The 13654-nt window shown below is 56.3% G+C and overlaps 1 protein-coding gene across 3 annotated transcripts in view; it reads right to left on the reverse strand.

The window, feature by feature from the left end:
• Window positions 1-6033: 6033 nt before the first annotated feature.
• CHST1 (carbohydrate sulfotransferase 1) overlaps window positions 6034-13654 on the reverse strand; it is a 31737-nt gene continuing 24116 nt past the window's right edge. For all 3 annotated transcript variants that reach the window (XM_032949202.2, XM_032949203.2, XM_076065415.1), the window contains one exon: window positions 6034-9692. In XM_032949202.2, the coding sequence (XP_032805093.2) occupies window positions 8094-9656 (1563 nt within the window). In that variant the 5' untranslated portion in view covers window positions 9657-9692 and the 3' untranslated portion in view covers window positions 6034-8093. The remainder of the gene's footprint in view (window positions 9693-13654) is intronic.

Here is a 13654-nt window from a genome sequence, read left to right on the forward strand (position 1 = left end):
ATAGCAGCACAAATGCTCTAAACGCGTGATGTCGATTCTAAACGTGAAGGGGGGGGGGGGGAAGAGCGGAGGACCCGGAGAAAAATCCACGAGGCCATGCATGGCGAGAGAGAGACACGCCACCTCCAAATATACAGCAGCAGGCGTCAGGGTCGGGATAACTTCTCGCCACTGCCACGCCCTCTTACAGTAGTGAACGGCATCGTGGGAGAACAACGTAAATTGTCTCCTGATTTGATGTCAGCCAAGTGACGAGTGACGCGACGCGGGTGGGGATTTTGATCAAAATCTCTTTCGGAGTTTTCCTTTTATTGCGAAAATAAAGCGCACGCTGACGGCAGCCGTGGTCTCGGCGAGCACTTGTGGGGAGGGGGGGAGTTAGCGCAAGTCAGATGCACAATCAAAATAAAAATTTGACGCGCATCATCATCAGCAGCAGCAGTTTCATCATCAGCAACATCGTCATTATCATCAGGTTCTTTATCAGCCATGGTTGAATGTACTGCTGAATTGAAATGAAGGCTTCTCTCAAATCGTCGCCGTCGCCACACCGCCGCTAGCACGTGAACAAGATGTACCGCCACCATCATCATCATCAACATCAATCAGTGTCATCAGCAGTGTCATCGTCAGTCAGCCGATCAACGTGAAGCTATCGTACTCAACGCCGCCACCCTTCATTAGCGGGTTCGTCAATTACCAGCAGCATCAGTCATCATTATCTCGCCATCAGTAGGTGTCAATCATCAATCACCGTTATCTTCACGTGGGTCCTAATTAGTCTTAAGCAATGCACGAAGCGCGCGCGCGCAAACGCAAAGACAAAGATCCCCCACCCACCATATAGCCTTAACAGGCTGTTAGGGCAAGTGTTGCTAGAGAGCACCTATGAAGGCCGGCACAGTACGCGAGGGGGTGCTGTGGTCAAATCCACGCCCTGCTGCCTTTGCATCCCGAGTGCTGATCCTAACACGCTGCACCAGGTTACTGATTGTTTTAGGCTGAGTCGACCTAGGGGAGGCCCAGTACCGGTTCAGATATTCGTCACGGATGTTGGTGGCCTTGAGCGGAAACCGAACTCTGGTAGCCAACTTCGTAGCACCCGAACGCACAAAGATAAACATCCCCAGTTTAGCTTTCACAGACTGTAAGGGCAAGTGCTGTTAGCGAGCACCTATGATATCCGGAACGGTACACGAGGGGGTGGGGTGGCCAGCACCACGCCCGACCGCCTTCGTCTCCCCAGTAGCGGCGTTTACACACCGCACCAGGTACTAATTTGAGGCTGAGTCGACCTAGGGGAGGCCCAAGACCCAGATCGGATAACCGTCAACGGTGCTGGCCGTGAGCGGGAATCCAACCCGGGTCGGCGGGTTCATAGCGCAGCGTAGCGCTAACCGCTACACCACCGCTCCCCAATGGAGCACACACACAACGCACACACACACACACATTCCCTGACCCACGCCAAGTCAGCGGCTATGCCTGCCAACGTAAGCACTCTCTTGTGGTAAGACAGAAAACACGCCCACGTACATCCACGGCGGTGCTTAGACCCGCCGGTGGCTTCACGCGGCGGTCGGTAATTGAAGGCCTTAAGAGTGGCTCCGCTTCCACTAAGCCTCAGCATTAGCTCCGAGACCCGCCTTATAGACTCTGTTTGCCTTTGTCACGCCAATGCCCTCCTATATTTGCATTTTGTTTGCCTTTGCGTTAAAAAAGCCCCCCCGCCCCTCCTTAGCTAACTATTATGTAATAATCGCCGCGCATTTGTGTGTGTGTATAGTGTATATAAGATATATTCAGATGACCTGTGTGTTTGGCAGCGGGTTAAGGATCGCGTTATCCATGTGGCTGTGTATGCTTGGGTCTCGTTGCTGCCTCGTCCCAATGCTATCCCGATCGTGCTGTCGGAGTCATCATCACGAGACGCGGCCACCCCTCGGATCTCATCTGTTGCAGACCAGCGAAAAGGCAGCGGAAGCGGATACCATAGAGCTACTATATGAGATCCCTTCAATTGACCTTGTTTATATCTAAGCTTTGAATATATAAAGCTCGCATTAAATAAAGTGCTGAACTTGCTCACACCTTCCTGCTACAGAAACACACACACGCACAAATGTTTTGGCATGGCAGTCAAAACTAAAATCGGTATTTCTCAGAAGTGGAATTTTCCCAAATGAAGTGGAAACCTCATAATTTAACGTGATGGATTTGTGCGTGCGTGCGCGCGCGCGTGTGAGTGTGAGTGAGTGCAGTCATTGGTGACCGGGATGAGGCCATTAACGCGCTACACTTGTGGGGACTGTTTAATCGCGGCTGGGTGGCTGAAACCTCGATTTAAGCTCAGCTTCTCACCCATCTGGGTGCGCGTCTAATCACGTGACACTCTTTTGCTATCCGTTTGCTTTGTTCCGCCGCTGATTATATTTTCCAATGTTACCTTAATTCTGAACTTGAATCGAAGCGGCCACGAATTATTTTGACAGTGGGTGGTCTGCGTTCAGAATCTTGACGTGGTGGTGAGGGGGGTGGTGGGACGTGAGGGGGAGGGGTGGCGATGGTGGATTCGAGAGGCGAGCCAATAGCCAAAGCGATCTAAGCAGCGTTCAGCCCTTGATTATTAACGCTCACCATACATCAGTGCAGCCAAAATGCATTATTGTTGTACTCTACGATGCCCCGCCGTCTAGCCCACCCCCCATTTCCACCTCCTACTCCCGCTGCCCCCCCCCCCGTTCTATCCGAATTCTCTCCAACTGCAGACCTGGCACTGCTGATGGGAACCCATGAAGTCGAAACCAGGCCGAAAGTGTTGTTGTTGTTCTGTTTATAAACGAGATGCCTCAATAACACACGTGTCCAAATAGGGCGACGGACACGTTTTTTTCTTTGGAGAGGCCAAGTTGGGCCCGTTGTGTAACCCACGTGACATTATTCGCCCACGTGGCCCAGAGCCACGTCTGTGATCTTCCCGGTTAGAAAATATAAACGTCAACGCTGCCCCGTTGTTTACTCGTGTGTCACTGGTTGACGTTTCGAGCAATGGGCCTTCCTCAGAGCAGACCAGAGAACAACAGGTTGGTTCACCGTCTAAAAGGATCAGCTGACGATGCGTGTTTTCTTCTCTCTTCTGTTGTAATGTCGTGATGCGCAGTGCGTGCAAAGGTGGACATTTTGTCAATCCACTGCTACATGATGACCTCTCCGAGCTGAAGTCGATTGTAGGGCTTGTTTGACCATACTTCACCACGTTGGTCAAATGCGGGTTAGCGAGTGGGGGGGGAGGGGGGAAATCCTTCGCGTTAGGCGGATTTATAGCGCAACGCGCTAACCGCTGCACCGCCGCTCTCACTCACTGTCACTAAGGCAGAATGAATGACAAATGTGGTTAATATATATTTTTCTTCTTTAATTTGTGCTTTGTGTACAACTGCCAACGCAGTTCCTTCTTTATATATACCCACCCCCCCTCTGACAATGAAGTTGCAAGTCAGCTGTCAGATGACAGACGTCGCGTCGGCTAACGAAACGCAAAGAAGCTTGTGGGCTGAAGACGACGTGGCTCGCGGCTCGCTAAAACAAACTTCGAAGCGACGAAGCCCGCGTCAATCCTCGAATCGCACCCACGCACCGCCCCCTCTCCCTGCACGGAACGCACAAATTGAAAGCGCCGCGCTCCGCACGATCGCGCGATCCGACGACTCTCCGTGACCTTTCCGAGAAAGGAGCCCGTCGAGGGCTACCGACGGCGTCACCGAGGTTGGGGGGGGGGGGCGGTGGAGGGACGGGGGGGGGGGCGTCTGTCTCGCGATGCCCCTCGCAACGTCTCCATCCCTTGTCCTCTTTGGCGATGGAGCAAGCCGTCTCTTCATCCCCCCTTCCCACCCCACGCACGCTTCGCCCGAGCGGCGTTCTTTTGCGGAACGCGTCCACTGCTCTTGCCCGAATAATTGCGGGCGAGAGGCGGCCGCGGTGGGAGTGTGTGGGGGGGGGGTGGGGGTCACGGTGGGGGGGGGGGGAGTGTGCGAACATTTTTACTAATCCACAGCCCACCACCCCCCCCAAAAAAATGCCCCCCCCCCACTCGCCCCGCCCCCACACCATCCGTCTCGCAGTGCACGCGGTGCACTGCCCGGAGTTTGTTGCGAGCGCGGGAATAAATAAATAAATATCCCCCCCAAAAAACCCCTCCCCCCTGCCCCCCTCTCTCGCTCTCTGTGTGCACCTCTCCAATGGCACAACCCAATAGAAGGCAATCAGGGGAAGCCATTCGAGCCGCCGTCTAACCCCCCCCCCCCCCCCCACTGGCTCGGCTTCTATCGCAACCGGAGTCAGAGGCCTCGATGAGTGGCCCCTCTCAGCAGATCCCCGCGGTGTTTGTGCGATGCAGCATGCTACGCAGAGTTGTTGTTGTTGTTGTTGACGATGTTGTTTTGTTGGTCTGCCTCTTGAGTTGCAATCGGGACAACTTGAGGTTGCTTTGTGTGTGTGTGTGGGGAGGGGTGGGTGCGACTTTGATTGGCTGAGTGTGTGTGTGGGTCTGAGTGTGTGTGTGGGGCTGAGTGTGTGTGTGGGTCTGAGTGTGTGTGTGGGTCTGAGTGTGTGTGTGGGTCTGAGTGTGTGTGTGGGTCTGAGTGTGTGTGCGGGGCTGAGTGTGTGTGTGCCTGAGTGTGTGTGTGGGGCTGAGTGTGTGTGTGGGTCTGAGTGTGAGTGTGGGTCTGAGTGTGTGTGTGGGGCTGAGTGTGTGTGTGGGGCTGTGTGTGTGTGTGGGTCTGAGTGTGTGTGTGGGGCTGAGTGTGTGTGTGGGTCTGAGTGTGTGTGTGGGTCTGAGTGTGTGTGTGGGGCTGAGTGTGTGTGTGGGTCTGAGTGTGTGTGTGGGGCTGTGTGTGTGTGTGGGTCTGAGTGTGTGTGTGGGGCTGTGTGTGTGTGTGGGTCTGAGTGTGTGTGTGGGGCTGAGTGTGTGTGTGGGTCTGAGTGTGTGTGTGGGTCTGAGTGTGTGTGTGGGGCTGTGTGTGTGTGTGGGTCTGAGTGTGTGTGTGGGTCTGAGTGTGTGTGTGGGGCTGAGTGTGTGTGTGGGGCTGAGTGTGTGTGTGGGGCTGTGTGTGTGGGGCTGAGTGTGTGTGTGGGGCTGTGTGTGTGTGTGGGTCTGAGTGTGTGTGTGTGCCTGAGTGTGTGTGTGGGGCTGAGTGTGTGTGTGGGGCTGTGTGTGTGGGTCTGAGTGTGTGTGTGGGGCTGTGTGTGCGGGGCTGAGTGTGTGTGTGTGCCTGAGTGTGTGTGTGGGGCTGAGTGTGTGTGTGGGGCTGAGTGTGTGTGTGGGGCTGTGTGTGTGGGGCTGAGTGTGTGGGTCTGAGTGTGTGTGTGGGTCTGAGTGAGTGTGTGGGTCTGAGTGTGTGTGTGGGTCTGAGTGTGTGTGTGGGTCTGAGTGTGTGTGTGGGGCTGAGTGTGTGGGTCTGAGTGTGTGTGTGGGTCTGAGTGTGTGTGTGTGTGGGTCTGAGTGTGTGTGTGGGTCTGAGTGTGTGTGTGGGGCTGAGTGTGTGTGTGGGTCTGAGTGTGTGGGTCTGAGTGTGTGTGTGGGTCTGAGTGTGTGTGTGTGGCTGAGTGTGTGTGTGTGGGTCTGAGTGTGTGTGTGGGGCTGAGTGTGTGTGTGTGGGTCTGAGTGTGTGTGTGGCTGAGTGTGTGTGTGTGGGTCTGAGTGTGTGTGTTGTGACTTCCTTGACAGCAGTGAGCCTTCCACACTTCACGTGATGGCCTAAAGGTGCACTTATCCTGGCACGAGCGCCGTCGTGACATCACCGCCACTGAGTAACGAATGTCGGTTGTCGAGTTGGTGATGGTGTGTGTTTGTTGGTGTGTATCTGTGCGTGTGTTTTGTATGTATGCATGCGTATGTGTGTGCGTCATTGGATCTGCGTGTGTGTGAATGTGTGTCAGTACGTGTGTGTCTGTGGGTGTCAGTGTGCGTGCCAGTATATATGTTTGATGGTCGTCTGGAGTAATCGCGTGATAAAGCGCACGCGTTGATCCCTCTCCTGATATCTGTACATTCGACACGCCGTCCACATGCACAGTTTCATCATCATCATCATCACCACCAAAGACAAAGATCCCCCATATAGCTTTAACAGACTGTTGGGGCAAGTGCTATTAGCGCGTGGCAGCAGCTATGAAGGCGGACACGACACACTAGGGGAAGGGTGGTGAGCACCACGCCCGACCGCCTTTGTCTCCCCAGTGACGATGTTTACACACCGTACCAGGTACTCGCCGAGCCAGAGTCGACGTACGGGGTGGAGGAGGAGGCGGCCCAGGACCGGTTCAAATAATCGTCACCGGTGTTGGCCGTGAGCGGGAATCGAACTCGGGTGGCCGCGTTTCGTAGGGCAGCTGAGCGCTGACCCGCTACACCACCATCACCGTCATCACCATCATTGTCGTTGTTGTTGTCAGTAGCGTGGTTGCGATTGGTCCTGGTGCAAATATTCACACGCCGCCCCCCCCCCCCATGTCCAAGCCCCCCACCCCTCTTCGTCGCCTTGCGTCCGGGGCCCTTCCTCGACTCCGACGCAATTGCACCGCCTGCACACTCGATAGCTACGCCACTCCGCTGTACCTGCTGCCACCTCCTGCTGCTGTACCTCCTGCTGTTCCTGCTGCTGCCGCTGCTGCTCGTCGTGTTTCATTCGATTCAACTCTTCATCGACTCGAGAAATTCCCCACCGAGTCTCGAGACTTTCTCTCTCTCGTTCGCGAGGGTCCCGCGACGGAGACGTTTTTTGGGGGGGGGGGAGGGGCAAGTTCCTTTAATTTAGTTGTTGTGTTTAACGACGTTGGCGACTGTTTGTTCCGTCATTTTTGCACGTGGGGAGGAGAAGTGCAGAGTGTCGGGAGAAAGCCCATGCGCACGAAGGGTACAAGCAGCCGATGGTAGCCAACGATTACGACGATGTCCGCCTTACAAGAACGACGCGAAGGCTGGCAACGCAGTCAGCTGGGCGGGGGGGGGGGGGCGTTGCAGTGATCGCAGCGCGACTCAGTCAGGAGATCGCACGTGCGATGATGATGGTGGGTGAGTCGAGTCAGCCCATCATTACCATCATTGTCATCATCATCCACCGTCGGTCGATAAAGTGAGTAACCAGTTTGTAGACAGTCGCAGACGGTGGGTCGAGTCAGCCTATCATCATCATCCACCGAGGGTCGATAAAGTGAGTAACCAGACAGTCGCAGTGGGTGGTCGAGTCAACCCATCGTCAAACACCGAGGGTCGATAAAGTGAGTAACCAGTTTGTAGACAGTCGACAGTGGGTGGCTCGCCGATGGCCTGGCCCTCGGCATTGGAGCGTGGAATTTCCACCACCGAGTCAGACCCGCCAACGTGTGCGAGCATCCAACGCTCATCCCAGCGTAGCGACGCGCGGCGTCGTCCTTCTGCCAGTCCCATCTCTATTGTGCAGTCGATGCCAGTGGCGAATTACATTTCGTAAATTAATTATCTTTGTTTGTTTGTTTCATGGAACCGCCGTGGCTTCTCAAAGGCGTTTAACACGCGATAAGTAACTTACATCTCTTCGCATTCGGAGCCCCCCCCCCCCAGTGGCAGCTGTCCCTGTGCAGCATGAATGTGAATCAGTACCTCGCCTGCAAAGCGGGAATTGTGTCTGTGCCAGTAGGGGCATCGCCATCATCACCATCGTCGTCATCGGCAGCACTATCATCATCATTGCCAGCACTATCATTATCAGCATCACCACCATCGTCATCACCACAATCGTCATCATCGCCATCACTATCATCCTCATCGATAAAGTGAGTAACTATCATTATCACCACCATCATCACCACCACCATCATCACCATCATGACTACCGCCATCATCATCATGTCCACCACATCACCATCACCACCACCATCATCACCATCACCACCACCACCATTACCATCACCACCACCATCATCACCATCACCACTATCATCATCACCATCATCACCACCATAACCAATATCTGACTCCTCCGCTTATACAGCACACGCGGACCGTGTGTGTCTCTCTCTCTTTCTCTCTCTGCTCTCATCTCTCTCCGGCTCACTCACAGGAAGGGCACGAACGCCCTCTCCTCCACCAGGCTTAGGGACAGGTTCCTCAACTCGTCGGCCGACTCCACGGCCCTGTACCCCAGCTGCGCCAGGGTGTCGTTGCACGCCTCCTGCACGTAGCGGGCGATGTCATAGCTGAGGCTGAGCCGCCATCCCTCGGCGGCGGCCGCCGAGTCGCGACTCGTCGAGTACTTGTAGCGGCCCAGCTGGTTGTCGCCGCGCGTGTTGCTCAGCACCCAGCCCGTCACCGCCTTGCCCATGGGGATGCCGGCGAAGCGATAAATGTCCGCCGCCTTGCCCAGCGGATCGCGCGCCAGGTCCTCGTATCGGACGAGGAGGTAGCGGCCGCGCAGCCAACGCGGCCTCGACATCCCTGTGCGCGCCGAGCGCACGAAGTCGTCGCACGTGGCCGTGATCTGTCCCGCGTCGAGTCGGTAGGGCATGCGGCCCGTGGCGTTCCAGATCTTCCACGCCTTGAAGGTCTCGGTGAAGGTGAGCATGCGCGACGCGAGCACGGCGCGAGGGTCGCGCACGAGGTGGACGATCTTGAGGTCGAGGCGCGGGTCGTCGGCCATGAGGCGCAGGTCGCGCACCTCGGGGATGCGCACCGTCTTGATGGCCACGTGCGGCCGCGCGTGGCAGGCGCGCGTCGCCAGCGTCACGTTGAGCGGCCCGCAGGCGCGCAGGCAGCGCTGCTCCTCCGGCTCCGAGGACGACGACGATGAAGATGACGCGGAGGAGGGCGGCGAGAAGAAGGATGATGATGATGAAGACGACGACGATGACATTAATGATGATGATGGTAATGATGACACCGCCGCCGATGATGATGATGATGCTGACGAAGCCGACGAGGACGACGACGCCGTCGGGGTGTCGCCGCATACGGGCGGGCTGCAGAGCGCGTTGCTCGCTCCCCGTCGGAAGAGGCGCGCTGTCTCGTGGTCCCGCGGCGCGGGCCTGATGTAGTTCTCCAGGAAGTAGAGGTCGCAGTCGAAGAGGTTACGCAGCAGGTCGCGGTAGGCGCCGAGCAGCGCGCGCCTGTCCACCGCGTGGCGGAAGCGCAGCCCCGTGTCTACGAAGGTAGCCTGCACGTGGTAGAGCGGCTCGAACAGATAGAACACCTCCGGGTTCTGGTTGAACAGCTGGCCCATGAACGAGGAGCCGCTGCGCGTCGTGGCGAAGATGAGGATGTGCTTGCGCTTCGGAGCCGCCGTCGCCGTCGCAGCCGTCTCCACGATCTTCGCCACATTCGCCGCGGCCGCCAACTCAGAGGGCCTTGCTCGGGAATCCTCTCCCGTTCCTCCGGTGCCGGCGGTGGCACCGGCACCGCCGGCACCGGCGGTCCCTTTGGCTGCCGCGGCCGCCGATGCCGCTGCCTGCGCGGCGCACCCGGAGAGACGCGGCATCCTGCCGAAGGTGAAGAAGCAGTGGGGAGGCGCGTCGGACACGTCGCACATGTAGAAGCCGTAGGTGCGGATGGTTTTGATGGCCGTGTACTGGATGCCGAGAGAGGCGCACACCACGAAGACGACCACCTTCCACGAGCACGCCATGGCCGGGCTCTGCGCCTGTCCATAGGGGCGAGGCGCCTGCACGCGCGCGGACACACACACACACACACGCGGATGCACACACACGCACGCGCGGGCACACACACGCGCGGATACACACACGCGGACGCACACACGCGCACGCGCGGACACACACACACGCGGATACACACACACGTGCGGATGCACAAACACGCGCGGACACACACGCACGCGGATACACACACACGCACGCGCGGACACACACACGCGGACGCGCACACACGCACGCGCGGACACACGTGCGGATGCACACACACGCACGCGCGGACGCACACACACGCGCGGATATACAGACACACACGCGGATACACACACACGCACGCGCGGACACACGCGGACGCACACACACGCACGCGCGGACACACGCACGCGCGGATACACACACGCGCGGATACACACACACGCACGCGCGGATACACACACACGCGGACGCGCACGCGGACACACGCGCGGACACACACGCGCGGACACACACACGAGCGGACACACACACACGCGCGCAGACAGACAGAGGCGAATAACCCCCGCGTAGCCTCATCAGACTCAGCGGCTCGCGCTCCACCCGAGATCGCGCGTCAAGCACAACCCACCGCAGCAGATGCGGATACCTGATGGGCAAATGGAAAATGAAACGACAAAAACAACTCTCGAGTAGTATTGGTGCGACTGTGGGTCATCCTGAACAGACGGTAGCAACGCTTAGCGACGCAATGCCCCGATCCACACATACGAAGGAGGAGACATCGCAGCGACGACGACGACGAAGATGATACACTCCGCTGCTCACGACACGAGAATGTGAAAATTGTAAGTCGTTTCTCTGCATCTACATCAGCAGCCGTACAACAAGAAGAAGACTTACTCTCTGGTTCTTTCGGTAAAGTCACGTAGATATAAAAATAATAATAAAAGAAACACGACGTTTCGGTCGCAACACAAGCGTCCGTCATCAGGTGAGAAAATGATCTGCTGTTGTGGCTTTATATAGGCACGGGAGTGGGGGGGGGGAAATCAAGACAGAAGAAGAATGACTGTTGGGGCAAGTGTTGTTATCTGGCAATGAAGGCCCGCACGACACACGACGGGGGGAGGGTGGCCAGCACCACGACCGACCGCCGTTGTCTCCCCAGGTACTCATTCGAGGCTGAGTCGATCTAGGGGAGGCCCACAAGACCAGGTCATTTAATCGTCACCGACGTTTGCACTGAGCGGGAATCGAACTCGGGTCGCCGGGGTTCGTAGGGCAGCGCGCGAACCGCTGCGCTACCGCCCACGTGGGCACGTGCATACAAAGACAAAGATCCCCCGTGTATCCTGTAACAGACTGTAGGGGCAAGTGCTGTTAGCGAGCACCTATGAAGGCCCGAACGGTACACGAGGGGGTGGGTGGCCATCACCACGCCCGAGCGCCTTTGTCTCCCCAGTGGCGATGTTTACACACCGCACCAGGTACTCATTTGAGTCGACCTATCCCCGTACAGATGCAAACGAGTGGCGATTAGTCAACTTGCTGTACTGCTTTCTCTTGGCGAGCCAGGGTACGGCGTCTCCTCCTCGACACCAACGGGGAGTTTCACAACATTCGCGTGGTCATCCACCAACCCTAGCTGCTGCCTCCACAGCGCTGGATCGCAGCAGGCACGTGGTGGTTAGTTTAACACGTAGGCTTTCGCGACGAATATTAGTCATAATAAAGGTTTGTTTGGGTTAGATCGCGTTATTTATAAATGTGTCGTAACCCTCCACCACCCGACACAGTTAGCCGCCAGCACCCGGTTGGTGAAAAAGGAAGGCGCCAACTCCCCAGGGAAGCAAATTGTACGAGCCATTTAAATAACCCAGCCTCGATATATATGTGAATATACAGGGTGCTTCAAAAAATGTTAACACTCACATTGTAACTCTCGTTTTTAATGGATAAAGAACGGTTAATGCACCGTAACGTGATAACAAATGTAATGCTAATAGCTTCAAAAAGTCAAAGAGTCTCCACTTGTTCGCCATCGTTGTCAACACGTGGCTTGGAATCTTCTCCAGGTGATCTCCAGCGCCCCGGTGACACGTTTCTTGTGGGTTTGTTGCAAATTATCTGAAGTGTTCACATTTCTTTGAAGCACCCTGGATATATACCCACAGTTGCGAGATGTTAACACCATCGCCTGGTATGCAGGAGGTCGTGGCTTTGATCCTGACACTGACGACTACTGCTGTAGTATATTTGGAGTTTGCGTGTCTCCCTCTCTCTCTCTCTCCGTGGTCACGTGGATTGTCGGTTTCTCCCTCCACATTTAACATCAACATCACGTATTTAAAGTATTTGCCTGCTGTACAAGCTCAACTCAGTGGTAAGCCACTGAGTTGAGCTTATCAATTGTGGCCAGGTCGCTTCTGACGAAGAGCTACATGGCTCAGTGGGCCTTACCTGGTAAAATGTAAATGCTTTAATTACGAATACATCTTTAGCAGAACGTCTATCGCACGGCACGCAGCCAACCGCGCTAAATCGGAGGTGCGGGGGAAGGGCAACAAACTAAAACAACAACAACAACAATGAGCAGTTCTGAATAAATTACTTATCAATCTAGATTTAAAAGTGCATAGCTCCAGTGCCTTCCTTAATAACGGGATTCAACACCCACGCGCTCGCGTTCCAGCGCACTGGCGCTGTGCAGTATGAGCGCCTATAAATGTCGCCGGTTGTTGTGCCGTAATAGCGCTCGAGACGGACCGAGAATGTGATAAGTTGGCAACCCCTCACCGGGTCGCACGGATCCCTCTGGCTTGCGGCGCTGCTGTCAGAACGGGTTGACATTATTGCTTAGCCAAGATACTTCAATTCCCCCGTTGAATATCGGCGTTGGCTCTACCCCCCCTCCCCACTGCCTCCCATCCCCCCCCTTCCCTCCCTCCCTCCACCCACCTAGACTTCCCCCCACCCTCCCCACCTCTTCCTCCGTAACCCAAAGGCCACGCCAGCTCGATTGTGTCAGAGATTGTGTCAGAGCGGTCCGTGGCGCGTCTCCTCCTCATAAGAACGCAGAGGAATTGGAATCGATGAGTCGGTGACTCCGTGCGTTAGACGACAACGCTCCCGGGTCTCACGCGCGTGAGATGTATGGAGGGGGGAAGGGGGGGGCATGTGAACGCGGTGTTGGAGATTTTGATTGCGGGGGGGGGGGGTGTCTATGGAATGGTGTGTGTGTGCGTGCACGTGTGTGTAGTGGGGAGCGGTGGCGCGGCGGTTAGCGCACTGCGCTACGAACTCGGTGACCTGAGTTCGATTACCGCACATGATTCCCGCGCACGGCCAACACCAGTGACGATTATCTGAACTAGGTCGACTCGGCCTCAAATGAGTACCTGGTGCGGTGGTGTGTAGTAAACATCGCCACTGGGGAGACAAAGGCGGTCGGGCGTGGTGCTGGCCACCTACCCCCTCGTGTGCCGTGCCAACCTTCATAGGTGATCGCTTACAGCGCTTGCCCCAACAGTCCGTTAAGGCTATACGGTGGATCTTTGTATTTGTGACGGGGGGTGGGGGCATGTATCCCCTTTTCCTCAATTTCATCATCATCATCATCAAGCCTTAGGTCATCTTTGTTACACAGGCGGCAGGCGACAACTACAACGGTGCAGCGGCAGCCCCAGCGAGGTAAAGCAGCCGAGGGGACATCCCCCGCGGAGATGGAGCGATGAAATCGGCTCGCGGGCAGCTGCCCAAGCGGATTGTGACAACGCAGAGATCGTGCGAGATGACGGAAGCGGCCTGGTGGCTCAGCGGTTCAGAGCACTGAAGCCGGCTTTGTCGAGGACCGACGTTCGAATCCGGGTTTCGGCCGCGACTATTGTGATTGAAGCCGTTTTTTCGAGGCGGGGGCGACGAGTTGATGCTCTCGCCCTGGTCACGGATAACAGCGCGCACACACACACACACAGACGTACCAAAAACAAACAAAAAA

This window comes from Petromyzon marinus, chromosome 7, assembly GCF_048934315.1.
Source record: "Petromyzon marinus isolate PM22_M1 ecotype Great Lakes invasive population chromosome 7, UKy_Petmar_22M1.pri1.0, whole genome shotgun sequence".
NCBI classification, from domain to species: domain Eukaryota; kingdom Metazoa; phylum Chordata; class Hyperoartia; order Petromyzontiformes; family Petromyzontidae; genus Petromyzon; species Petromyzon marinus.